General features: G+C 41.4%; 3 protein-coding genes across 4 annotated transcripts in view; 2 read left to right on the forward strand and 1 right to left on the reverse strand.

The window, feature by feature from the left end:
- The first annotated feature begins 59 nt into the window (after positions 1-59).
- ath (ATP-dependent RNA helicase DHX33) lies at positions 60-4,791 on the forward strand. Its single transcript, XM_034317340.2, has 7 exons — positions 60-394; positions 841-1,458; positions 1,750-1,982; positions 2,665-3,015; positions 3,327-3,525; positions 3,789-4,065; positions 4,474-4,791. Exons 1-7 carry the CDS (start codon positions 168-170, stop codon positions 4,648-4,650), a joined length of 2,082 nt encoding a protein of 693 aa, XP_034173231.1. The 5' UTR covers positions 60-167; the 3' UTR covers positions 4,651-4,791.
- On the reverse strand, positions 4,791-14,819 carry LOC117601073 (uncharacterized). Of its 2 annotated transcripts, XR_004580590.2 has the most exons (2): positions 8,527-14,819; positions 4,791-8,457 (listed from the first exon to the last, which is right to left on the reverse strand). XR_004580590.2 is itself a non-coding variant. In XM_034317345.2 (1 exon), exon 1 carries the CDS (start codon positions 10,997-10,999, stop codon positions 9,518-9,520), a length of 1,482 nt encoding a protein of 493 aa, XP_034173236.2. In that variant the 5' UTR covers positions 11,000-14,819; the 3' UTR covers positions 4,791-9,517. The 2 variants fall into 2 exon arrangements, 1 of the variants encoding a protein (XP_034173236.2); XM_034317345.2 differs by having other exon boundaries at positions 4,791-14,819.
- A 5,148-nt stretch (positions 14,820-19,967) lies between these two features.
- Positions 19,968-26,509, forward strand: part of LOC117601068 (neuroligin-1) — a 34,372-nt gene continuing 27,830 nt past the window's right edge. The window contains exons 1-2 of the mRNA XM_034317338.2: positions 19,968-21,095; positions 23,590-25,263. Of these exons, the coding sequence (XP_034173229.1) occupies positions 24,456-25,263 (808 nt within the window). The 5' untranslated portion in view covers positions 19,968-21,095; positions 23,590-24,455. The remainder of the gene's footprint in view (positions 21,096-23,589; positions 25,264-26,509) is intronic.

The following is a 26,509-nucleotide window of genomic DNA, read 5'->3' on the forward strand; positions in this document are numbered from 1 at the left end:
TTCATTTATCCCATAAAATAAAATTTGTATCATATGACAGTATGGGGACGCCATTGACTATAGTTCTGTCAAGACGCTTATTTGTACACAGCTGTAGTGTGCAACACGTGCGTGCTCGCGGACGGAATATCGGTGATAAGCTAGTCTTTACTTACATTATTGATAAAATGGGGGTTCACGACAATGCAGATTCGAAGTACAGTGTTATGGGTGCTTCGAGTTTTTCAAAATTGGCACCGAAACGTCCTAATACCGTCGTGTTTAACGATACTCCCAGTAAAATTCAAAAGTACGAAGATACTCAACAAACTGTTCAGACAGAAAACGTGGATAAAGGAATTATTAGCTTACAACAGCAGAGGAAAACTTTACCGGTGTACAGGCTTCGTAAGCGGTAAGAATTACCTTGTTTTGTTTTATAAATGTAATCTTTAATACTGAATGTATTCCCTACCTGTTAACAATGTCTTCTACTCGTGCATGCGAAGCATGGCGAAACAAAATGGAGAATCACCGACTGCGTATTTCCAGTAACTCGTTAGATGGCCGTGTAGGTGGCAGCACCACGTACACTAAGGAGACTCGCTTTCTGCAAGAATAACTTTTTAATTAAATTTTAATTTTGACGATATTAATATTGAAAGTGATTTAGAAAAGAAATCAAATAATTTTTAAGAAATATTTATATGCAAGGGGTAGGAAACCATCCTCTTCTTCACACAAAAATCTTTCATATGTATAATATATTTTTACAAATGCCAGCAGTCTATTCCCTAATCTTCCAATTAGATCTCTAATCACTTCAAACGTGAAAAATTCTCTCAATATTATCCCTTTCAGACTGCTCGAAGAGATCCGCAAAAACAAAACCTTGATCATTATCGGCGAAACGGGCAGTGGTAAGACCACCCAAATCCCTCAGCTACTTCTTTCATCCGGAATAGCTGGCAGTTCCGGTTGTATCGGTATCACTCAACCGCGGAGGGTGGCGGCTGTAAGCATAGCGCGTAGGGTGGCACAGGAACAGGGTGTCGAAACGGGTAAATTAGTTGGATATTGCGTGCGTTTCGAGGACGTCACATCCCCTCAAACCCGAATCAAGTATCTAACGGATGGAATGATGGTTCGCGAAGCAATGACCGATGAAATTCTGTCGGATTATACGGTGGTGATCTTGGACGAGGCTCACGAACGATCGGTGCAGACGGACGTGTTACTAGGGGTTGCAAGACGAGCGCAAAACTTACGAAAGCTTAAGAATCTACCACCTTTGAAGCTGCTAGTCATGTCGGCGACGATGGACGTCGATAAGTTCTCCAAGTATTTTCAAGCACCGCCCGTGTACTTGGAGGGTCGTCAGCATCCGGTGAAGATTTATCATGCCGTCAAGTCGCAGGAAGATTATGCGTTCTCCGCGCTTGTTACTGCCTTTCAGATTCATCGCGACAACCCCGCCAAGTAAGCATTCATCCAGCTTTTTCTTACGTTTTGAATGTTACTGAAATTTTGGCTTCGATGCGTTTAGATCATTACCGTACATTTATAATGAAATGTCCAAAGAAGTCGAATTGAACGTTTCAAGGTATCTACAAGAAAAATTGTCAGTCTAATTTTCAATTCAACAAGCCAGATACAAGATCTTGGTGTTTACACACCGTTACTTTTATTAAATTAGACAAGAGCGGTTCGAACAGAAACTAGGTCAAAAGGAAACAAACGATTTTCGCAATTTTTCTGTCTTCTCTTCAGCGAGGATATTCTGATCTTTTTAACCGGACAAGAAGAGATAGAAGCAGCAGTTGCGAGCGCAAGACAAGTAGCTAAACAATTGGACGGACAAGGGTATCTTCCGTTAAAGGTCTTTCCATTGTATTCCGCTTTACCGACTCATCAACAATTAGAAGCCTTTAAACCATCCCCTCCAGGAATGCGGAAACTCGTTTTGGCTACCAACGTGGCTGAAACCTCTGTTACCATTGGCGGTGAGTATAAATTAATAAACCTAATTAAGGTAGCAATTTGAAGACTTTGATTGCCCAGTTTCTAAGCGAAAATCTACATAATTAAAAATAGGATTTTTGAGAATGATGATAAATCACCCGTAAGTTCAGTATCCCCTACAGAACCATGCACTGATTTCAAACAATAACATCAAATGATGTTCGTGGGACGTAATTTTCAGTTTGAAGCCAAATAGAAATCGACGTGCGCGCACGTTATTCCAGGTCAGGGGGTTAATATGCACCCACCCAATATCTGTAGAATTAAAAATCTATACATCATAGGCAAGGGATCAATTAGAAACTGTATACTAATCCACTCCAAAAATAGGCTGCGATCGAAACGGCAAAATTACTATCATCACATCATCTTTTCTAAAGTAATTCCTTCTATAGTACTGTTAAAATAAAAAAACAAAGGGCTATCCTTTCGAAAAAAAAATTCCGACCAGTTCGAGATCGTTAGGCAACAGGTTAATTCGGTAAATTGTTCATCAGAGAGAGCAATCTCATTTTCCGAGAGCGTGGCAATCTGCTAATATCACGAGCCGAAAGCTCGGTACTCGTTCGTGACAGACTTGATTACTCGCCGCGCTTTCGTGATTACATTCGCGAGAGGATTCTGGCATCCTGCTACACGCTGATTCCCGATGAAATTACACAGGAATTCGACACGTGATCGACACCGGCGTGGTCAAAGCAAGAACTCATCACCCAACGACAGGGTTGGATGTATTGAGGGTGGAGAAAGTCTCAAAGGCACAGGCGTGGCAGAGGACTGGCAGAGCGGGCCGAGAAACGGCTGGTAAATGTTATAGGACGTACACGAAAGAAGAATTCGAGAGGATGAAGGAGATGCCTGTGCCCGAGATACAGAGATGTTCCCTCGCGGGAGTAGCCCTACAACTCCTTGCCATCGGGGTTGATATCACCACCTTTGATTTTATGGACAAACCACCGAAGGAAGCGGTCGACGTCGCGGTGACCTGTTTGGAAAAACTGGGCGCTGTTAAAGGCGAGTGTAATTATTTTGGAAGATTGCAAGAAATATGTTTCTTTTTTGTCTTGATTTTAAAACATTGAAAATGAAATTTTTTGTTTTCAACAAGTAGTCCATTGATCAGATGAAAAATGAATTTCATCTAACTTTATGTTATTAAAAAAGAAGCATAGAACTATACTGTAATGAGCAAAGAAAAGAAAACTTTACCGGAATGAACAGGAAGGATTCAGAACAATCGACTACCCTTATTTCTCCTCCAATTCCAGTTCCATGGGTATTACCATGTCAGATCAAACTTTCTCATTTGATTTTCACGCGAATAGGTTCTCCACCGCAGCTGACTACGCTCGGCAGGACAATGTCTCTATTCCCATTGGACCCACGGTTCACCAAGGTGATTCTTGCTTCCGTCGAGTATCACTGTCTCGAAGAAGCTCTCACAGTCGTTTCGTTATTGTCTGGAGAGTCCGTCTTCACCGATCCACCTGCGAAACGACAGCAAGCTTACGTCGCCAGATCGAGGTATCAATTTTATTCGTTTCCTGCCACGAACTTTTATTTCTTAGCAACATCGGAAAAGGATACCTTCGAGATGTTAAGAAAAATGAAATTTTAGAAACAACGAGCTTAATCTTTCATTTATGCAACAAAAGCTGCATTGTGTTAAAAAAAATTCACGAATCTAGAGCGGGCTGTATTCTTTTAAACGTCAAACAGTCTCGAAGGGTGATCGATACTTGCACTTTGTTACGTGCTACGTCGCCAGTCTGTTTCGTTCGTTCCAGATTCGCTTCACCCGAGGGAGATCACGTCACGTTGCTGAACGTTTTCCGTGCATACATGAACACGAAGCAGAAGAAGGTCTGGTGTCACGAAAACTTTCTGCATCATAGAAATCTGGAGTACGCCACGGAGGTGCGACAACAGCTCGCCGCATTGGCGGAACGCGCGAATTTGGAGAAGGCGAGCTGCGGTACGAATACGGAGCAACTGAGAAAAGCGCTCCTCGAGGGTCTATACGACAATCTGGCGGAACTGCAAAGGGACCAAAATTATGTTACAGTGAGTTGATCCTTGTATCGTTGTTACCACGATCCTAACACTTTAGATGCTATGGAAATTTTAGTTGCCTTCCCAGAAGCTTTCAATTTCTTCTTCTGTCAAACATCCTTTTATTTTATTATTTAAATCTGCAATTTTGGAATTTTACTCCGAATACGTTTATAATCGTATTCATGGGGTGTCCATTTTCATTCATCGACGAAGAAAAGCAACGAGGGGGGTAAAAAAGTTAACGCCAAGTGATTAAGGAAAAGTTTTTCCACCGGCATGGTTAGCATTATTTCGTCGTCTTGCCGGGAATTTGAAGCTTAAACAAGTTCGCCGGGTATAGGGCGCAGTTTAAGTAAGTTTTCACCCGGTGACTGGGTAACGAGAATTTTGGAGTAATTGGATTGTACGTCTGTGTAGGTGAGCTCGAAGCAGCCGGTAGCAATACATCCTTCCTCGACGTTACATGGTACTAAGCCACCGCTGGTATTGTTCACGGAGGTCGTAGCCACTGGAAGATGTTATCTTCGTGGTTTGTCTGTCATTGAGCCCTCGTGGTTGAATGAAAAAGGACTCAATATCGGGAAACACGACTAAGGATATATAGTGTTCCATGGACTTTATCAGAAGAAGGAAAAGCACACGCGGAAGAGTGCTTTTTATTGGATAGTTGTAATTTTGAATTATTCGTAAGACTCATTTTATATTGTACACAGAATTTTAATAAAATTGATTGTATTCTCGTTGAAAATAACGTGTGTCTTTTTTCCATTTTCTTTTTTGTAATTCTAAATTCATATTTCAAATGTTGAATATGAATGTTTAAGTACTGAATGACAAAAACTCGGTAATGCAAGGTGTTCGTTTCCATTTAGTCTCCACAGTTGAAAGTAATTAGCAGAAAGTTAAAGTTAATTAATCTCTCGTTGCGTTTAGTAGGTCATGGAACGGAACGGAGAGACAACAAGGAATTCACAACGTTTCAGGAAATATATAAATTGCTTCACTTGCTAACTTCCTAACTCCATCAATTATGAAGACAAATAATTCGCCAGAAAGGCTGGGACTTTTTCAAGGGTAATCGTATTTCCATTGCGAACGATTTAAATGATTGTGAGAACGGGTGGCGAACGGTGAAACGGTTAATTAACACTATGCAAACGGTTTGTTTGACGAGAACGAACAGGTAGAGCATAGTCGTCGAGCCCGATTCGGCGCATGTCACCCACAACAGGTGGCCATTTCGATAGAATGGCATAACAATCTCATGTAAATACTGCTATTATATTCTTTATGGTGTTATCTCGTTATTTCGTTGCGCCCTCGATACATTGAATCGAATGGAATTTATTACAGAAAGAAATGAAACTATCTCGAATACGTGGCAGCGTTCGCTGAACTATGAATCCATTAGATAAATCAGCGGGGATGGTGAATGAAAATAACAGATAGCAGTAAATTATGGAGATCAAATGGTAATCGAATTATTTCACGAGGCACGTCGCTCACTTGTACGCGTTCATTCTATCGAGTTATCATTCGTCCTCGCCTCTTACGCCCTCGTCATCTTTGAGATAGCTGTTTCCCAGGCTTCTCGTCTCGAGGAAAATCGCATTCCTCTGTGTCGCATGGTATTAACCGTATCAGCAAGCTCCATCGTGTAAGGTTCTCTCTCGATTTTGCCCGGCGTATTACGCTTTGTCGTCTACTCGTCACCCTATTTGCCGAGAAACACCCCCCTTTTGTTCTCAGACACGTTCCTCGTGCAAGGCCCTCCACCTTTCAACGAGCAGAACCTTAACGCTCGTGTCGTGCTCATGGATGTTCCAGATCTATGGAATTCTCGATAACCATATTATTTTCCGCCATTCTTCATCGAGAGATTCTCATATCCGTCGCTCCGGCTTTTGATCTTTTTCTTTCGTTCACCGTCGCGATAGCTGCCGCTATTAAATTCCGGAGCTCATCGAACAGTTAATCCAGATACCTTCAATCGATTCAGTTTTATTTCTTTCTTTCTCTTCGTTTATCACGAACTACGTTGTGGATGGATTTTATTATAATGAGAGAGAAAAATTTATTTCAACAGGGAAAGATATTTTTTATCTTGCTTTCTTCTTTAATTAACCCAAGTATAATACATTTCAATCTGTTGATAATTTTTTCTTGAAATGATAGGTGAAAATGTTGAAGGCACTTTTTTGTATGGAATTCATTCTGTACGATGAAAACAATGCAAATAATTTCCATTCACTCATGTTCGCATATGGCATGCTTTGAGTTACCGTCAATTTTTTATTTTTTCAATATACGTCAAAATAGACCAGACTAGGAACCATGCAAGCATGAATTACATGGATGTTTTGTGTTTCGATTACGAGAAAAAAATTTTTTTTTCTTTATGAAACATGAAAATTAAGCTTCTGTTCGCTTTGTGAAAAATAGCATATTGTACTGATGAAATAAGTTTCCAGGCAACTATATCGAATTGTAATATATTAATTTATTCCCATGTAATGCACACTTCATCGTTGTCTTCTCGCTCCATGTGCCTTTATAAAAATGAATTTCCAACGCATGCGACCGTCGCCACCAAGTATCATCCACTTCGGCTCGTGTCTCAAGAGAGTCATTGTTTCTGACTCGCAAATTTTTAGAATTTATGTCCTGAAGTTAGGATTTCTTCTATCAAGTGGAATATTTCTTCTGGATTGAAAATTGCATCAGCTCTCATGATCATAAATTATAATTAATCTTCTTACAAATATAGACCTATCATTTCCAACCGCAATTCCCTTGTCCTACTTAAACGCTCCTTTCAGGAGAGCGAGAGCAGGACTAATTATTCCGATCCTCGAAAAAATCCACAAGCTCGTCGGAAGACTATTCATTCGTTCGACAAGAGTTAGGTACACAATACATGAAAGAACGTGATATAGATTCGCGAATAAAAGCGCACGGTTGACACAGGTATAAAAAAGGGGGGTGAGAAGGTGATTTTTTTTCATTCGACGTTCTATGCCAGCCGCGTGATTAAGAATTACATATTTAAAAGGCTGCTCTTCGCGGTACCGACAGGAATTCGAGTTGTGAATGGGATACGTGAAAACCGGGGACAGAGAGGCTTGAAAGGGAACCGGAAATAAGTGTGGTTCCTTGAGAAGACACCAAAGCGTCGGCGTCTCTTTCGTTTTTGTTTCTATAGCCTAACTTACTGGGAGGGAGTATGTTGGACCGCTTTAAGACAGTCTTTAAGAGGTTCTTAATAATGAATTGCTCTCTGAATGCAGGGTCATAGAGCGACCCTCTTACGCGTTCTCCATACATATTTACGCGGTTCTTTTCTTTCTGTATCTGGGGTGGATTGAATGTACCAGCGACTGCGAATGCGAGTGCGGATCAGTGGAAGTGAATGATGACTCTTGCTACCCCTAAGCTAACTTCCGTTCCCTATTCCTCTACAGGAAATAGAAACAAGTAATAAATAAATTTATAAAATTTCATCGAATATTGATGATATTTCCCCTAATTGATAAAAAAAATTAGCAAGCGAAAATTCAAACTATTTTCCAGAAGTAAAGGTCGATTAACCCCTTAATTATCTAACACCCGCTAATTGCTGGCGATTGTTCACACAGAATCTCACTAAAAAGAATCTCACCAAGGTTCTGGAAATTCATCAGCGCGACGTGTACCGTCGTTCTAAATAAACGCGGTCGTGTAAACGAAAATCTGTGTAAGATCAGGGCTGAATACGAGGACAAACGAGGAGGGCTACCGTCGAAATAAACGCGTTCCTCGTTGCAGTTTGCTCATACAGAGCACTCACTGCGTTTAATCAACGTGTCGCTTCGCCTCCTTCTATGCACGAGACAATGTCAACAAGTCTTTCGAGAGTAAAAAAAAAAAAAGCAAAGGGGTTGTTTCACGCGAGTTCTACATAAATGATCGTTCCTATTTCCTTGCCCTTATCATTTCGCCTTTCATCCACCTCCTTGTCCCTTTGATGCCTCGACCCCTCAGTGTTTGATCTTTCTCGAGACCATTCAGGACTTTTCAATCCTTTCACAAGCATCCGTCCATCCTCTCCGCTATTCAAGGCTTGATGAAACGAATACCGGTGCATCGTCGATGAGTTTAACGAACCAAAGGAATACGATTAATATCGAGTATTTATTTACCTCTTGGATAATTGCATAAAAACGACCACCTCTCGGACTGTTCTTTTTTCTTCCCTATCTTTCTCCCATCGAAATGGAGAACCTTTGTCTTGAGATAATTATTCGTGCAACGACGATCGTTCGAGGGCTGTTGATTCTTGTTATCCGTAAACCATTGGTACTCGATGGATGCTCTTGGCTGAATGCTTCATCGAGAATCCTGATTTGCGGGGTGTCTAGAATACTTTATTAAAATAAATCATTGTTGTTTTATACATTTATCCTTATTTATAAATAAACAAATAACTATTACCATTTCTGTCGACGTTGCTTCATTTTCCAGCCAATCGTCGTTACTCCCTGATAGTAACTCGAGAAGCACTGCGGCTTGAAAGGGTAGCAGAGAGAAACAGAAGGAAAGATAGAGTTGGATGCAGCAACAGGTGGCATCAAAAATTCATTCGCGATGCTCACTATCGACTACAACGAACACCTGTTTCTGGGGAATCAATTGCCCCTCTTAATTCTAACCCCGAACCGTCCATGGCAGCCCGCGTTATCAGCGACTCATTTACCGAGCCCTGTCATGGCAAACGGTCGAACGATTCCTCTTCCAAGACGTCCGATATTAGCTGATCGATCGACCGATCGATCGATCTTAGCCAGGATTAACGAATCGAAGGATTAACGATTATTGGATGCTTTTACGGCACCTTCACTGCACTTCCGGTGCGAGCTACTTATAAATCACGGCCGCCTATATTGGGAGCTTCTCTAATTGACGCTCATTAACAGGGGTCTGTTTTGGTAGGAGAACATTTTTCGACGGTAACAAAGTTTCCACCCTGTTTTATAGACGTTTTTACGATCAACTTTACCTTCTTTATGAGAATTCTATCGGAGATTTCGCTTAACACGTGGACTGTTATAAGAATCAATTGATTGGCAATATAAGTTCAATATAATCAAGCAATTAGGAAATGAAGAGGATGTATAAGTTCTATTTTTATTTTCATTCGCGAAAAGTGATTTTTAATGATAAAAAATAAATCTTTTATTAAAATTAGAAATAAATTGTATAAAATTTGAACTTGGCACAGATCAATTCTTCATTTCCTATATGAAATATTAAACAACTGTTCATTTCAAGTCCCCCAAGAAGATCGGTATTACAAAGAGTACACTGTTGCTCTCAATTCACACTTCAGTCTCATCTCAATATGCCCTTGAATATGCTCTTGAATGCTTTAACTTGAAACTTCAACTTCAACTTCACTAATGGTACCTAATCTCAAACACTTAATTCAAGAATCAATCCACTGAACAGCTTTGCCCCATAAGTAGTCTTTGGTGCAGGCCAGTGCGGTATTGGACTCGACATAATCTATCAGTTCCCTGCCTACTTGCACAAAGAATCCAAGGGTTCTCAGAAAACCCATAAACGTTTCACGGATACGAAAAAACGTGCCAAAGGTTTTAGCAATTCCACGTGGCACGGCACGGTTGTCCGGAGGTCGTCGACCTCGATCCTTCGCCCAGAAGGATCGAGTTGATCTCGAATTCGTGCTTGTTCCTCTCGCCCAGCTGTCGTCCCCCATAAATTGCGGATAGTTGATGGGAGGTAAGAAGGGTGTTCCCACAGGAATGGTCGCGTTTCGACCTACGTTTGACTCCACCACGAGAAAATCCTGTTGGCTCCTCCGATACCGATTATCGCTCACGTTCGGTAATTGTTTAGAGCTGTTCTCGTCTCCACAATTGCTTCCCTGTTTCTTTTCCTCGTCGGGTGATCGATTCCTCGGTAACGCTCGAGGATTGATGGTGATAAATTGCCCGGGGACATTAACGATTCCTCCAGGTATTACGAACGATGCTTTTATCTTTGATCGAGTGTTCATTGGACGAATATTCGTAGCAAATATTGCCGCTTTATTGTTCCGTAATCGGTATTTCTTATCGAGTGTTTCAATGAGATTTCTGGAATTTGACGAACGTGACTCGATACCAGTTTTCCAAACAACCTGCTTCGAAATTTCATCCGAGGAAGAAGCGCGCGAAGAAGCCAGCCGCCTGATCCTCAATGGAAGCCAAACGAAGCCTCTTATCTGATCATTTACGTCACGTTTACCGCGTAAATTTCCGCGCTGATTCTCCTCGAAGCTACTCAACCGTTGTTCTACTCTTTGCAATTTCAGATTCACCGAGTTAAGCTTCCTCTCGCGAGGAAAATCGCCTTTATCCTTGTTACCTTCCAGCTCCTTAATCGCACCGTCTTCAAATCTCGGATCGGAATCTACCGTTTCTCCGACGGGAAGCAAACTACCGTCGAACGATTCCACTCGGTCCGGATGAAAAAATTGGAACAAAAATGGAACCTTTCGAGAAGTACCCGAAGAACCTTGACCCATTTTCGGAGATAAAAATTTACGAGACGAGCCCATCGATCCACCGAGCATCCAGTAATCTTCTGTTCGACTTTCTTTAAATTCATCCCTTGGAACGTCGTTCTTTCGAAGAGATAAAAGGGTTGGGCTGGCAAACTCTGAATTGGAAGATTCCTGGGATACAGAGCGCGACACATTCTTCATATTCTTTTCGAACAGCAGAAAATACTCGGCCCAGCAGTAACCGAGAGCCACCTCTTCGTGGTACATCTTGTAGATCTTCAGCCAATATTTTAGCGTCTGTCGTATCAGAACAAAGGGATCCATCATTTCCTCGGCTTCCGCCGATAACGACAGCATCAGTAGCGACAGTACGAGAACGGGGCGAATGGTGGCCGACATTGATCTTTACGTAAATTCACCTGCGGTAGAAATAAACGAGCGGAACCAGTCTAGTCAACGTATCTCGTTTCGTCACTTCAATCACCGATCGATTCTCGACCGACTGGTCCACTCTTCAGCTTCCCGTGGCTGATATCTCGCCTTCGTTTGGTCGTTCGACGAGTCATCACTGGGACAAACTCGCGGACTATTCGAGGTTTTTCTCATGCGAAATAACCGGACGTCGTCGCTGTTTTATTTTCACTCCGACGCGACACTCGAGAGACCATTGACTTTAACTGTATTTCAAACTGGGTTCATTCGTGCACCGTTCACCTCGATTTAGCACCGAAACTCCATTAATTAAGTCGTCTCCTCGGCAGTCTGACACAAAAACCACGCAGCGTCGACGAAAAATAATTTCGACGAAGGAATCGAGAAAAATTATCGTCCGTTGGAGCGTAGCATCGTCGGTACGAGCACTTCACCATGAAACACTCTCGAAACAGGCGAACGACAGTCTTCGGTGAACCGTTGCACGGAGGGTGGGTATATCTCGAGAGTATTTTACTCCGGCAAGGCCGAACGATCAACTGGCTAAGCTTTTACGAGACGGCTGTCCGTATACAGCAGGTACGGCAATTAGTGTCGGCGCCAAAAGTGCGGCAAGTGCAGAAGCTGGCTGGAAGGATTTCTTGTGCGTCCGACACCAGCTTTCCACTGTCTGAGTTGAATACGTGCGTGCATCTGACGGTAGAAGGCAAAGGTATATATAACGGGACAGCACATCGGCAGAAATGAGGATGAAGCAGCGGGCTGCATTCCTCTCTGAAATTATCGGATTGCGGATAACGACGGGCACGATTTCGGGATCGCTAGAACGAAACCTGTTTCCGAACGATCATCTTTGGGAATCCATTTATTTCTTCGTTTTACGGCTGCCGAGTGATGAGCGGAATGTGTATGTTTCTTGTCGCCGTAAAGCTACTTTCCAGCTGATTTAATGGTATTACGTCGAGAGTGTTTAAGTGCAATGCTTGGATGATGGTACGGCTGCAAGTGGGTTTATGGAATTTCGAAAATACGGAATTTTTGGTGATACGTGCATACCGGTTATTTGGTGGAGGAGTTTATAGTTTTCAATCCTTTCCTACATTTCCAATCATACGACGGTTCTCTTCGTTTTTTGCAGTTTTTCATAGAAATATTTTTCTCCGTCGTTTCATCCCACCATCTAATCTTTTGCGAACCTTTTCACCACCACTTTGTCTTCGGCAGGATGCTTACATCGACACCCACTCGTCGATGTCGTGGGCGAATTGGAGGTTGGTGATTTCGAGAAGCAGCCCGAGGCTTCTAAAAATAAGTAGGGACTCTTTGGTCCGTTTCCTCGTCGGTGGTCAACAAACGAATGCCTGGCCCTCCCGGTTGTTACTGGAATAAAATTGCGGACTGTGGGAAGAAAGGGATAAAAGGGTGGGTCTGGAAGATCGCAACGGAGATGGTGTCTTGTCTTCTTGAAAATCGATTGGCCCCGAATCGACGATTACGAGTGCTATTATTGGTACCGGAATTGGATACTGGAACACGTTTTACGTATGTGATGACTTTCCCAGATAAGCGATAATAGTGCTCGAGATGGTGCATCGATAGAGGACGATATTTGCTAGGTATTAGAGAAGACAGTGGTAGAAAATAGCCAATTTTCCTTCTGATCTAAAAGGTATCGTTCTTTTGATTATGGAGAAGTTGCGAGAACAGTTGCTTTCGACTCGCTAAAAATAATCTCAAAGCAGAATGAAAAGAATGAACGAAGAGGAAGAAGATAATAAGCACTGTACCTGGTTGTACATATCTAAGACGAAAGACGCCAGAATAATTTAACGCTTAATAGTTGCAGCATACTGCTACGGACGTTCATAGATTTCTTTCGCTTATTTCCTTCGTATTGTGTTTCTTGTTTCGACAGTTACAACGAGGCTCGCTTATCTAGGACGAGTTTAACCGGCTTCGAGAGCTCTTGGATCCTTTAAATCTACAGGTTATCTCAAAAAAGATGCACCCATGTACATCGGGTCTCCTAAGTATACTTTCAGTGATTCCTTTAACGACTTGGATCTATTCTAATTACTAACAGAGGGGTAACTAACTGAAAATCCTGAGGGGACATCCTACGTGTCGATGATTTGAATGTTTTTCATTAGAATTTTAGCAATTTTAACGGGGTATATTTATTTTGAAACGACTTATAGTTTTGGCTCGTTCTTCATTTTGCTGCTTAGCGATCGGAGAATGGCAGAACACGGTTTCCAAGGAAATAATCCTGCGAAGCAGCTTGCGTATCCCAGATTGCATGACTTCATGTAATTACGCGGACCCGATTTAAACGCACGCTCGTCCGAATATTACATGAACAGCAAATTAACAACAACGTTCCAGCGATAGCTCATTAAGGTACAACGATATTATGTAATGCATCGACTGTCGTTAAGCTGTAAACGTTATTAGTGAAGTGTAATTTAGTGGCCGTTTTGAAGGAATTGCTTAATAAACTTAACTAATAATGCAGATAACATGTTATGCGTTAGTTTGATGTACAGACTATCCTAGTTATATAGCAAATGCTATTAATTAAATCAACTCTTCCATATTATAAATACCCGATATCAAATTACAACAATTAATTGATCTAAATCGTTACTGAAACTCGTTAAAAACTTGTAAAATTCTGTTATTTGAAACAGAAACGTTATGAAGATTGACAGTACCTATATTACCTACATTTTTCTCAGCAATTAGCGATCCACTAAAAAAGTAAATTACTTCTACTATTACTGTCGAGCGTTCAGCGGTATGAGGGACATGTCCCCAATGAACGCTTGATGACCGTAGTGTATCAAACTACAAGGGTTGGTAAATAATTATCCCTAATGCAGCGGTATTTTTATTTGCAAAAAAATATTAGAATAATGAAAGAGTCAACTAGATTCAAAAAATTCGAAAATTTCTCGTGTTCTCTCGTTGGAAAGTTAAACCTCCCTTAGTAGCTGTCATTGATCACTCGTGTTTCCGTGTGTCGAAACGGTGTCGATACGTTTCCGGAAGCTATATCAAGCGGATAACGATCCCCGGCTTATCGTTGGTGTTACGAGCACTTGTGAATGGCTGTGGATGCGATACGATTGCTGTAACAAGCGACTAGAGATTCGTATTTGTTAGATACGATGCTCTTAAATTTACACTCCACCAGATTATCCTTTTACCAACATTCATAGTGTTAAATCCTTACAGGGGTACAGAAAATTTCTATTTTTCTGAAGAAGTTTACCTTGGACTCGATGAGATGTTAAATTGAATACTAAAAGCTAGCAAGCTTAGATTTAACCAGGCACATACTTGGGTAACCGCATAAAGGTAGCGTCAGGATCGATGCAGATTGCTTTAGAAACGTCTCGAAGGAACGTCTCGTCTCTATTGACGCATTGCTGACTGCTCTTATCTAAGGAACCGAATGCAGGTGAAGAAGGAAAGCACTCATCGATTCGGGAACGAAGCCGCGATTTCTCGAAATTGCCTGGCATTTGACTTACTGGGATACCGATTGCGCCGTTCTTCGACGCCAATCCTTTGGATTCCATTCCCTTTCCTAGCAATTTTCTCCATTTCACGTGATAGTTAGATTTCCATCGATTCGTCCTAACAGGTAAATTGAACACTACGAATGCCAAGTGCGTTCATCACCGATGACTCAATTTGTCAATGAATAAAATAAATTTGAGTCAAGAGAACGCTTCATCTTCATAGGATTTATATTACTTTTTTCTGATTAACAGGTGAAAAATAAAAATGACACAGAAATCAATCAAATTCACGAATAAATCTTCCATGTAACAAGAAAGAGCAAAGGGAAAAGATGGAAGATAGAGCTCGTACATTTCGTGCGCTCCATTATTTCCACCAAATCGTGTTTCCAATAACGTTCATATTTTACTATTCCTTTTATTTTTGTTAAGGAACGTCCTCGACTCTACGGTTGACGTATCGAATTCTGGATGGACGAGCGGATGCACCGGGTCAGAAATAAATCTCGGTCTATGATACTCGATTTTGACCATTTACCATTTGAATCGAACTGTCCGTATTGTAAAACTTATACTTCGTCGGAGAAACGTTATTTCTTTCTCTATCGCTTCTTACTTTTTCGTTTTGAAACGTTCAAACGAAATGAAATTAGTTAATAAATCATGGAACTTTTTGAAAGTACCTTGTAATAAACTTTCCTTCATTATGGAATTAAATTTACCTTTGAATATGCAATTTTGTAATCGGCTAAAAAGAAATTACAAACGTTTGATTAATTAATGCAAGTTAAATATTGGCGCCAATTAAATATTCGCAGTGAGAGGGAGCCACTTGTGAATTTGAAAGAGATCCTTGCCTCGGTGCACAAATCCATACGTGGAGTCAATGTAAGAGTGTTTAGGAAGTTTTACGCAGCGTTTCGTGATTTCTGTAAAAGATAACAGTTGAATTAGTGAACAAATATAATTTCAACATTCATCTATGATCAGAGGAGCAACGAAGGTAATATGGTGTTTTTATACATATGTACGTCATGCTAATATTCCAAAATATTTCCAAAGTAAATTTAAATTTAAATTTATGTACATTATTCAAAACCACACTCTTTCCTCTATGCAACATTTCTAATCTTAGAAAAAGCATTTATTTGAATAAATTTATTATAATTTTCAAGGCTGCAATCATAACGATGCAATTTGATTTATTGTTATTTTAAATTGATAATAGTAATTGAACAACATAGTTCATTATAGTTTTATAATTACTTTATCACAAAATTTTTACTTCACGAAAGAAGATTTTTATGAAGTTTCTATCTATAAGGACACAATGCATTAGCCTCGTAAGTGCGTAATTTGATTCTCCCTATTGATCTTCAAAGAGTTTTGCTATAGTAGCGAAGTCTAAAAGCAAACTCGCTTTTACCTTGTAAATAAATTTACATTCCGTATCGTTGAAAATATCGAATATGATATTGTGCGACGTCAAATTTTTAAAAAATTCAAAAACCCCGAGATTGTAATTATTATTTTATATGTAATATTCTGTACATTAAAATGAAACATAGAGATGCTTTACTGTATAAGCACGTTAACGTAATAATTATTTAAGCATAGCATACATAAGTAGGTACATACATTTCTGATTTAATATTTAAATAGCGAATCATGCATAAATGAAATGTATTCAACAGGTGTTTGCAAGTCTTCTATTATTAAGCACTTGCATTACATTTCATTTTACATTATGCACTAGTATGTATTAATTATGCTTTCATGATACGACGAAGATATTAATAATTAATTAATTACTGCGTGAAAGAAAATTTGAATAGTAGATATAAGAGGTAAAATGCAGTAGATTTACGTATATGAAACGAAAAAGAAGTACAGAATTTATGAAAATGATTTTGTGCATCTGTTCCTGTGAACCCATTTCACTACAAGGTTGTTAACTAATTATATAACAGTATAATCGTACCACATAAATTACCGATATCGTGGGGAAACATTTATTTCGGAAAAATCTCTTAGCATTTCTTGCAGAAAAATCCGTACCTTGGCAAAAGTCCATACGTTCTCTGTAAAGGAGGCAGGCATTAGCATTAAACTAATGAAATGTAAATTAACCGGCGTTGTCCTGGCGACTTAGTCTATCTCTTAAATTTCCCTCCCGATAACTACCCCTCCGGATACACCTGCTTAATTGACGGCGTTTCCTTGGAGGACAAACAAGGAACGACCAATCTCTCCTTCTTCCCTTTGTTGCCCTTTTTTCCCTCGTCCGGTCGCTTCATAAGTTACGATCGCTCCTGTGTCAGTGGAAAATTCGATCTATTTGTCCGCGAGAGGAGGAACCGCGTTACCTTCGATTGCACAGGTTCGAGAGGATCTAATTAACTGTGACGGGAATCGATTGATTGCTTTGAAAGCTGAGCTTCCGTGGCTTGCAGGTCGAGGAATTTTTTCAAATTTCTTCCGTATCGTATAAAGAAAATATTCTGAACTTTATGGTTGTGCGAAGGTTTGTAATTTTTTCATTTATTTGCTGCAAGTAAATACGATTTTCTCGCAACTGTTTTATCTTCAAAAATAAAGCTTCGTTTAAAAGCTATTTCACTGTTCCTTAAAACTGGCACACTTCTGTTTCCTTTCTTATTAAGTTCACAGCTAATTTCTGGCACCATTAATTTTCTTTTACGCTAACTAATTATTGTAATGTTCCTGGCTTCCTGTTATAAAGAACGTTTACTTCTTACGGACTCCCATTCATTATTCCGCGAGTGGTTTCTTTTTCTTTTATAATATTCCACACACTGCTCTTCAATATCTTTAGTCCACTTGCAATATTTCCGATGAAATTGCCTTCATTGTGGAGAATACATACCGCAGGACGATTTTCAATAGAAATCTCTGCAACTTTCAGCATTTTCTTTATATTATAACGACCGTTGTCTTAGAGAGAGAAACGAATAGGAAATTATTAGAACAAGTGTATGTTTTATAAAGAACATAAAATTGCGAGAATCATAAACTTCATGAAATGTGCTGCTATCAAAATACTAATTACTAGAGGTAACGAATGGAAAGTGCAAATTGAAAAATGAAACGATTCCATTCTGTATAATTGCAATTACAGTGTATTCTACACATAACTGTTTCCACTGTACCAATTAACGCGTTTTATTATGCATTTGTGGCAAATGGTTGCCAGAGGCTGTTGTTCCTAATGACACATTTCATTAACTAAGAGTCATAAAGCAGATAAGAAAATTCGTAATAAAACGGGTCGTTCCCAGATGATTTGCTGGAAATGCTATTTTTCAGAGGCTTCTTTAATTAATATTTTCTGTAACGATACACCAGTCGTCCTAGCCGGAGAAAAACCAGGCCATGCGTTTATATCGTAGCCGGCTTCCTCGACTACGTGGCAGGGTCACTACCCCGCTATAAATTGCTTTAACTCGATTCCATAACTCGAGCAGCGAATATCATCCACGTTCGAACCTTGTTTAGAGAACGCCGTGTTCTGGTCTTCGTCGTGAAACTCCTCCAAGGTTTTGCAGCCACATCCGGGGAAAGTTTCGTAAGTTGACCAGGCCTGCATCTGCGCACATCTTTTTTCTCAAGTCTCGTGCATCCCCACTTCCTGAACACTGCTACATCTTATTGAATGAGGGTAAATAAAGCCAGTACATCTTTCCTCCATCCTCGGGCCAACGATCGAAGCCACGAGTCTCAAAGTTTTTATTTGAAAAAGTAATACTATTTATTTTTTAGGATATACTTTATATAAGATGTACTTGCAGTTTTTAATACGATTCTTTCAAAATTCGACAATATTTCATTGATTAAAACATTTGAGTAGCTATAAAAAAAAAATTCAAGCGTCGTCGGATTCCCTCAGTATTCATCAAGACGCCAAAGCTATTCACCGTTTTATAGGACGGAATATCTTGGTCCGTGTTACCGTACGTACATTTGCATCCGGTGTTCTCGCCTATCGATCCAGAATGGAAATATAGTTTTGATCGGTTAAAAGCCCGTTCCGTCGCATTTTAAGTGCTAGCTGGGGTAAAGCGTAGAAAGAAAATGCGCGCCGAGTGCGAAGAAAGGGTGGCTCGTAACCGAGTCTCGTACCGTTCTGACGAGAGGAGAAAGCGTAAGCTTTCGCTCGTTAAGACCCGTAAATAACGACGACGTCGAGGATAACGAGGCAATTTCCGAGCATGCTCACGTGACCACGTTCGAGTTTAGCTACCACCGTGACGGCGATTTAAATATTCCACTGATTTTTACGGCCCTCGGCTTTCTACCCTACGAACGGGTTGAAAGTTACGACAAATAGCGATGCTTTCGTTTGTTTCGAATTTCCGCAAGATTTTAGCTGATTGAAATTTCAGTTCTACTTTCTACCGACAAAATAATTAAATGGAGGAGTACTCTTTCTTTTTAATACAAAATTTACAGAGCTCCGGAAAGGACGAGGTAAATTTTGTAATGAAAAATTGATATTCTTTAAGCTACAGTTTTTAATAGCAGCTTCGAATATAATGCAACGTTACCTTCTACGTAACATATTGGCAAAGTTCAATCGTTTAATTTAGAAACGCCCTGTATTTTACCAGATTCACAAGCAGTTCCGTTCAAAGCGGTAGTTTTACAAAGGGAAGGTAATCTTATAAATCAGGCGAACGCGTTTCCAAACTTTTTCCATAAACGAGAGCAGAAAATTGTTAGTTTACGCGACCATCTATCTATCCTACCCTATAGAAACAATTCCTATCCCCGTTCGTCCTCTTCTCATTTAATAAACACGTAATTCTTCGACAAACATCAGGGGGGAGTGCGTTCGCCACTCTTTCTCCCCGGAGATACCGCAAGTCAGGCTAACTCGATTCCTGTTAATTTATCTCAACTGTTTCTTCGGTGTTTACCAACCCCCGGGATTTATTTATCCCGATGGATAGAGAAGAAAACAATCGCGCTCGGCATTCGGTGCCTGTTGGTCGCTTTTCAAAGTGCAATCGAATTGCACCTGATGCATCAAAAGGTGTTTCCTTACGAATGGAATAGTTAGTGATTTACGGTTTGCACGTGATCGAAGGATAACCAAAGTTATCAGGCAGAATTGAAACATAGATGAAAAGCATTTAGGCTTTAAGAAGTTTAATCCGGACGACTTAATGGATAATTACCCAATAAATAGAAGATTCAATCACAGTAATCCGATCTAGCGAATATTTTCACCCTTTCTAAGATGTACGTTGTTGACCATCCCTCCCTTTCCAGCGCGATGACTGTCTGTTGCTGCCAACACGAACAAAGAAAACGTCTACCGTTCTCTGTTTCCATCCCTCGTTCGTCGCGGACCGTAGCGAGGGTAAGGGGTGCGACGAAAGAGACCAAGGCGCAGTAACAGCGAGGAGCACAATCTGGAAGAGATGCCGTCGAACGAGGAGAAATCGCTGTCGGGAGAATGCGAAAGAGGAGTAAAAATCGAGCTTAGAAGTTGTGCTCGATGAAGAGTAGAAGAGGTTCCATGCAGAAGAAGCAACGCGAAGATGGTAGAGCGGAGAAGTTTTGAAGAAGAAGAATAAGAAGAAAGGAGAGACAGAAGGGGGAGAAAATTGAGCAGAAGAAGGGTAGAAGGTGAAAGAGGGAGAAAAGCGTGGAGCGAGAAGGAGGAGAGTCGGAACGACCCGGGGGTTGCCGTGGCGTTATCGACCGGACTGGTGGTCGGTACGAAACCAGGCGTCGGCGCTGTGGATGTCCCGGCTTCCTCGAGTGCCGGACCATCCTCCACCTCCACTGCTACCGCCACCATCACCACCAGCTCCACCACCACCGACGGCAGCATCATCATCAGCAGCAGCAGCAGCAGCACCAGCAGCACCAGCACCGCCACCTCCATGGAGGTCGCGCGGTTGGCCGTCAGTAAAGCCCGGGACAGACTGCCGATCGCGTGCACGGAGGGTGCGGGTCGTCCTTGGGGATTGGTCTTCGGGATCGGGTTTGGTCGGTCGGTCGGTTGATTGTTCGGTCACAGCAGAACGGTCGTATGCGATTCATCCACCCCCCCTCGGAGTGTCCATTTCTTGTTTTCCTCTCGATGTCGCCGGGAATTTTGTGAGCCGTCTCGCGAGACGAACGACGTCGTCATGATATCCACACGAGAGTAGTGAAAGCTTAAGGAAGAGGTAGCACGAGATGAAGACACCTCGTGGTTAGTGGTTGGTGCGAGGGTGCAGGTGGTGGAGTGATGGACGAGTTTGTTCGCGAACCGATCAGACGGACGGAGTTAACCTGCACGAGTGCCGTGTGAACTAAGCCAGAGGTGGATCGTGGCAATGATCTGTCGTGTTCCTTTCGTTTCGTTTGCAACAATGTGCTGGCTTTATCCGACCTCTCGAACTGGACCAATGGGTGACACGGTGTCGTGCTGTCGGATTTGCAACGCGGTCCGTTGATTGAAGCCGGCTATCCTGGCATTCACTGTGCTGATCCTCGTGGAGTTTCAGAAAGTTTCAGATACGGTATGTTCAAAGTGTTTTACGAATAGAAGTGTTTCAAAATCATTGCTAAACGGCCGACACGTATGGCTCTGGCGTTATCGTTGTCTAATCATGTAAATTGCAAACAGCTTGCACCTCCGGGCTTATGGTTTAATAGTAAACTACTTAGCGAAGTGTTAACTTTGTTCCCCTCTCTTGAAGCCGTTTAAGTTCGAAGGTATGCAAATACCTGGTGGATTGAGAACTTTTAGTTAGCTCACGGTTTAATCACGGTTGAAAAGATTCCGTAACTTCCACGGCTTTTCCTTCCCTCCAACAGTTGCTGGAATAGAATTCTTCCTTGTACGTCGATTCATTTTTTAATGATTCTTATGACCTTAAAAGTATACATCATTCTTCTAAGTATTTTTTGTTTGCAAAATTTAGTTCTCAAGACACATCCGAAGGTATTAATTGAAGTTCCAATTTTCTTCCTCCAAAATTATTCACGATGTAAATTTGAATATTGCTAGTGATCATTAATATTGGAACATTATTATAGTACTAAGCTTCTGTGTAGAATACATATTTTAATGGCAACGAGTTAACATTAATTACCGGCATGATCATAAAGTACTATCGTAAAATGATTAACACTCCAACAGCCACAGTGAAATTGAGCGTATCTAGTACAGTACATTAATTATTCAGATCCTTCCCTCTTTCTTCTTAACTATAAATGCTTGTGAATATTCAAGTGTAACATAATTAATGGACTAACACTTTGATGGCCGTAAGTTTCGTGTAAAATACAATCTTCGTAATTTCATGAGCCTATGTGTATCTGAACTGAAGTCATTGATAAACATAATTAATTTTCAATTATATTCATTATATGTGTAATAATTATTCTTGAAACTCTCTTTACATGAATCTTATGCATACCTTCGCTAATCAGTATCACTGTCGTAAAGTATGAATGAATCACTAGCGAATAACATTGGTATTTCTATAAAAAAAGTTCATTGATCTTCCCTGTCTTGACTGTCATCATCCGAATCTCAATAATTCCTAAAGGATCGATTGCGCCAGCTTGGAAGTTGGCTCCCTGGTATTATTAATCGCCCTGCTCGTCCTCTGCAATTAGTGGGAGCCAGGAATTTAATTTCGCCACGAACTACTCTTCTTCCTACCCCTTCGCTCTCCTTTCTCTTATTTCCTTGTCCTACTCGTCTCGATGATGGTCTAGTTATCGATATCTCGACCAATAGGAGGAGACGGACAGATACTCGTCGCCTCGAATCTGACGCGTAATCCGACGACACTTTGATCCTCTTTTGAAGTTGCAAAGCCTCACCGACACCGGCCAACTTCCGTCGATGGAAGCCTCTGATAGGCGACGAATCAGCAAGTAGTTAGACTCTTGCCGGTCGCGTTTACAGTTTGATCCAAACTTTCGGATTGCAATCCTTCGCGCCAAGTTTTTCCACCATCCTTCCCGCGAAACCTACTTCCCTCATCCGATGGAATATAAAATGATAGGAACGGGTGTCGTTTACTGTCGCAGACCGTCGTTCCGTCTCGGTTCGTATAAATTTTCGTTCGCGTTAGAACGCGAATGATCTTTAAACTTTAAGAGACGAGCATTAGCCGTATAAATTTTTATCGGGGTGAACGTTCGTAAGTTTAACTCTCCTGTCGTTTGCTCGGAAAATACGATCGTTCTTCACGCAAAACCATTCATCGTTACTACATTTGGAATTACATTATTTCTCGAAAGTGTTTTTCATCGTACTATCGTATCATTGTTGGGAAGTATAAATTTGACCGAATAAATGTTAATTTTGTGTAAACGAATGCGCTTTAAATTACACGATTTCATACGGGAATACAGTCGAAAGATACGTTATCTGTGAAAGGAGCTGGTTGTATTTAACAAATTAGCTTGAATACGCGAGATTAATCCGTTCTCGCAGACGAATGAGCAAATGTACGTATTGTAATTACCATCGCCGAGGTAATGTTTGGTAATTTCCTTCCGCTTCGATTCCCATTGGAGAAGAGAGTTGTCGAAGCGAACTTCGGGTTGCACGATGAACTGACTAAAGGATTGCGTTTAAACCGGCCCACCAATTGGGAAATTTCAAATTCTCACATTGCCACAGCAACCGGACTACTATTGGGTTTCGTGTCATTTGTGATCTCGAAACGGAACGTGTTACAAATTGAGTTGCCGACGTAATTCCCAATGGAGTGAAAAAGCTCGCTGAACGTCTGTAGAAACAACAGCGAAATCGGTTAGTTTTCCCAGCCAGATTCTAATGTTATTACACCATTGTTCCCTCGCCGAGTTGTATTTCACCCCTGTAGAATGTAATTTCAGTTTGTCACTGATTTGATTGGGAAATTTCGTGGAAATTACATTGCCAGATGCACGATTGTTCTACTGCTACTATAAATTGAACAATTTCCATTATATTAGAAGTGAAATTTAACAAATTTTAATAGTAAACATTGTTTTTTACTTCTGTTACAGAAAAGTGCGGCCAAGACAGCTGCGCGACGAAGAATAAATCAACTATCACCATAAGAACAGAACTAAGGAATTGATTAATAGATAACGATATACCATAAACGATCCAGAAGCATCCCAAGAACTGCCAGTATCTTCGAGCCTGCATAAAGTACTTGGAAACTATTTCCCTCCGGGCTGTGTGAAGCATAGCCAAAGCAGCTAGTACTCGCTAGAAACTCTGTAAGCCGTTGGTCACCTAAGGGCTGGCACTACGGTATACACCGATACCCTCTTTGCCGATGCTTCCCTTAAAATTATTCGCTGACGTCGATTTCAGCTCGTCGTTCATCGAACGAACGACGAACGGTACGATAAACGAAGACGAGTTCCCGGCAACGTGGACACTCGTTCCTGTCCACGTACGTCCTCGAGGATGGAACTGAGAGCTTTAAAGTCGATCAGCGCGTTAGCACCGATATCTCGCGGGTTCACGGTGAACGGTTTAACGATCGAGTACGGAGAAACGACGAAGAAGTGTGGCCTGTACGCGTATTGGCAGCCGGTTAGGGATAAAGTGTGCGGAGAGATTAAGAATCGGGAGGGCAGGCAGCTGGAGTATCGGAAATCGAAGGGTGCGGTGAAGAGAGAGAGAGTATCTAGGATAACGATTGAAAGTTTGAAGAAGCGAGCGAGATCAAAGGAGAGAAAAGCGACGGAAGGTTCGAAGGAAGATACGGCGGGGAGGAATAAGAGAGTAGGAAACAGTTTCGTGAGGAAAGATCAAGGTGAAAGAAGAGAAGGAATAGAAGTAGAAGAGGGAGGTCCTTTAGTAGGAGGGCCCCACAGATGCGGGGCCCGGAGGGGCCAGTCCGCGGCGGCGTGACGCGATGCGGACGTCCTCCTCCTCATCTCCGAGGAAGAGGAAGAGGAAAAACCTCTCGCCTCTTTACCCTATCGAAGGGTTACCACCCTTGGACAATAGTTTCGAACGATCGTTTATCTTCCACGATGCTCACGAGCGTCTCGACGCTGTCCGATATTCTACACCGGTCTACCAGCGGTGCCTTTGGCCGGAAACGAACGGTTACGAGAAACGGCGCGGCTCTATCGAGATCCGGGTTCATTTATCGGGAAACGAGAATGTTTGTCAGAGGGAAAGGGGACCGTGCGGTATCTGTGGTAACGAAAGTGCGAGCAGAAGAACAAGTGAAAGAGGTGATGAAGATCGAGGGGGAGAGGTTGTCGAACAACGCGTCGACAGAACAGACAGATCGAAAAAGTGTTTGGCGACGATCGTCGTGTTTCTCGGACTTTTGTGCGGACATTGGTGCTCCGTCGGGGCGGAGGCTCTCGCGGGTAGCCAGAAGTACAGCACCAGGACGGTCAGGACAAGGTACGGAACTTTGCGGGGCGTCGAAGCCAGGTCGTCGACCTCCGTCGAGACTTACTATGGTGTACCATATGCCACGCCACCCGTTGGAGCGTTGCGATACATGCCACCGGTCACACCGACCCCGTGGCGCGGTACCAAACTGGCGGACACCATGCCACCTGCGTGCCCCCAAAAACCACCGGAACCGGATTCCAGTCAGCCACGGATCAGACGCGCCTACCTCGAGAGGCTAGCGCCGTTGCTGGCCAACCAGAGCGAAGACTGCCTATATTTGAACCTCTTTGTGCCCAAACCCCCTCATGGTAAGTCAAACTTCGATTTTTCTATTCTAAATGATTATTCATTGTCGAAGAACCTATTTATTCTCTGCATAATTGAGTGGTCGGATGGAAATTATAAAAATGTCCCATATCTAATGGCACAGTAATTTTCCGGGTTTAAATTTCGTTTAGATAAGACATTCACTCGAAAATACTCCCTTATCGGGGTTGAACTTGAACGTTAAACGGCGCGTACACCCCATGGTCCGAATAATTTTGCACGATAACCAAAGTACACCTTTGCACGCGAAACGTCAAGTGAAACTTTAACACATTCATCTTAATGAAAGCGATTATGGTCAGAAGCTACCCTTTGTACCTCACGCTTCTCGATAATGGTGCTTACCTACATTAATGACTATGTACCATTATCCTTAACATGGTCACGGATGTAATGAATTGTTTTCCCCCTTTGGCTTTCGCTAATATAATTGTTAATAAAAAATGTTGAGAATCAAGTGATTACTCGCGTTGAATGATATAATTAGTGTCACGAACAAGATAACCGATACTTCTCACAGCCCTAGCTAGGTTCCTCAGTTAAGATTCTCTTCATGGCGAGAGTACTGAGATGTTAATTTTACTTAAGGTTTAAGGTGGTGTCGAGATAAAGGTGTTAAAGAAAATTGTATTATCAAGAGGAGACTCTGGTGCCTGCAGACAGTGCACGTGAAGGGCTTAACTCGACAGGCTCTGTCAGTTCACTACTTTACGATACGTCGTGTTAGAGAAACCTTTGATAACAAACTTTGTCACCTATCTGTAAAATAGCCAAAAATTAGAAATATATGAAATTCAACAATTTCTCTTTAAAATAATTACTAAAATGATATTTAATTTTGAAATCAACGATGCTTGAAACCCCGCGTTCCACATGTGGAATTTGAAATATTTTAGAGAATATAATAGTTTAGCTATGGTGCATAGTTTATGTGGTATTTAGCAACATTCTAAACTATTATAGGCTAACCCATTTTAAAATTACACAGATCAAAATTGATCCAGTGTTGGTTGGAGAAGGGTGAAAACCCTTTCTTGTTAGTATTACGTTCAGAGAAACAAAGCAAAATTGAATGGAAGCCTTTCCGGATTCAAAGTCTGAACGTTTCTTTAAAAAAGGATATTTTTCTGCCGCATAGAACAGGAGGGTTTCTATGATCATTCGAACACAGAAACTACATTTCTCTGCCGTTTCGAATGTATGAAAATAGAAAAACGGAGAGAAAGA

Source organism: Osmia lignaria, chromosome 16 (genome assembly GCF_051020975.1).
Source record: "Osmia lignaria lignaria isolate PbOS001 chromosome 16, iyOsmLign1, whole genome shotgun sequence".
NCBI lineage: Eukaryota > Metazoa > Arthropoda > Insecta > Hymenoptera > Megachilidae > Osmia > Osmia lignaria.

Excerpts from the sequence above, each read along its gene's own strand:
- ath (XM_034317340.2), top strand. The coding sequence starts at position 168 with ATGGGGGTTCACGACAATGCAGATTCGAAGTACAGTGTTATGGGTGCT. Across the intron at positions 1,983-2,664 it reads AACCTCTGTTACCATTGGCG|GAATTCGACACGTGATCGAC; the intron begins GTGAGTATAAAT and ends GAAATTACACAG. Across the intron at positions 3,526-3,788 it reads GCTTACGTCGCCAGATCGAG|ATTCGCTTCACCCGAGGGAG; the intron begins GTATCAATTTTA and ends CGTTCGTTCCAG.
- LOC117601073 (XM_034317345.2), bottom strand. The coding sequence starts at position 10,999 with ATGTCGGCCACCATTCGCCCCGTTCTCGTACTGTCGCTACTGATGCTG.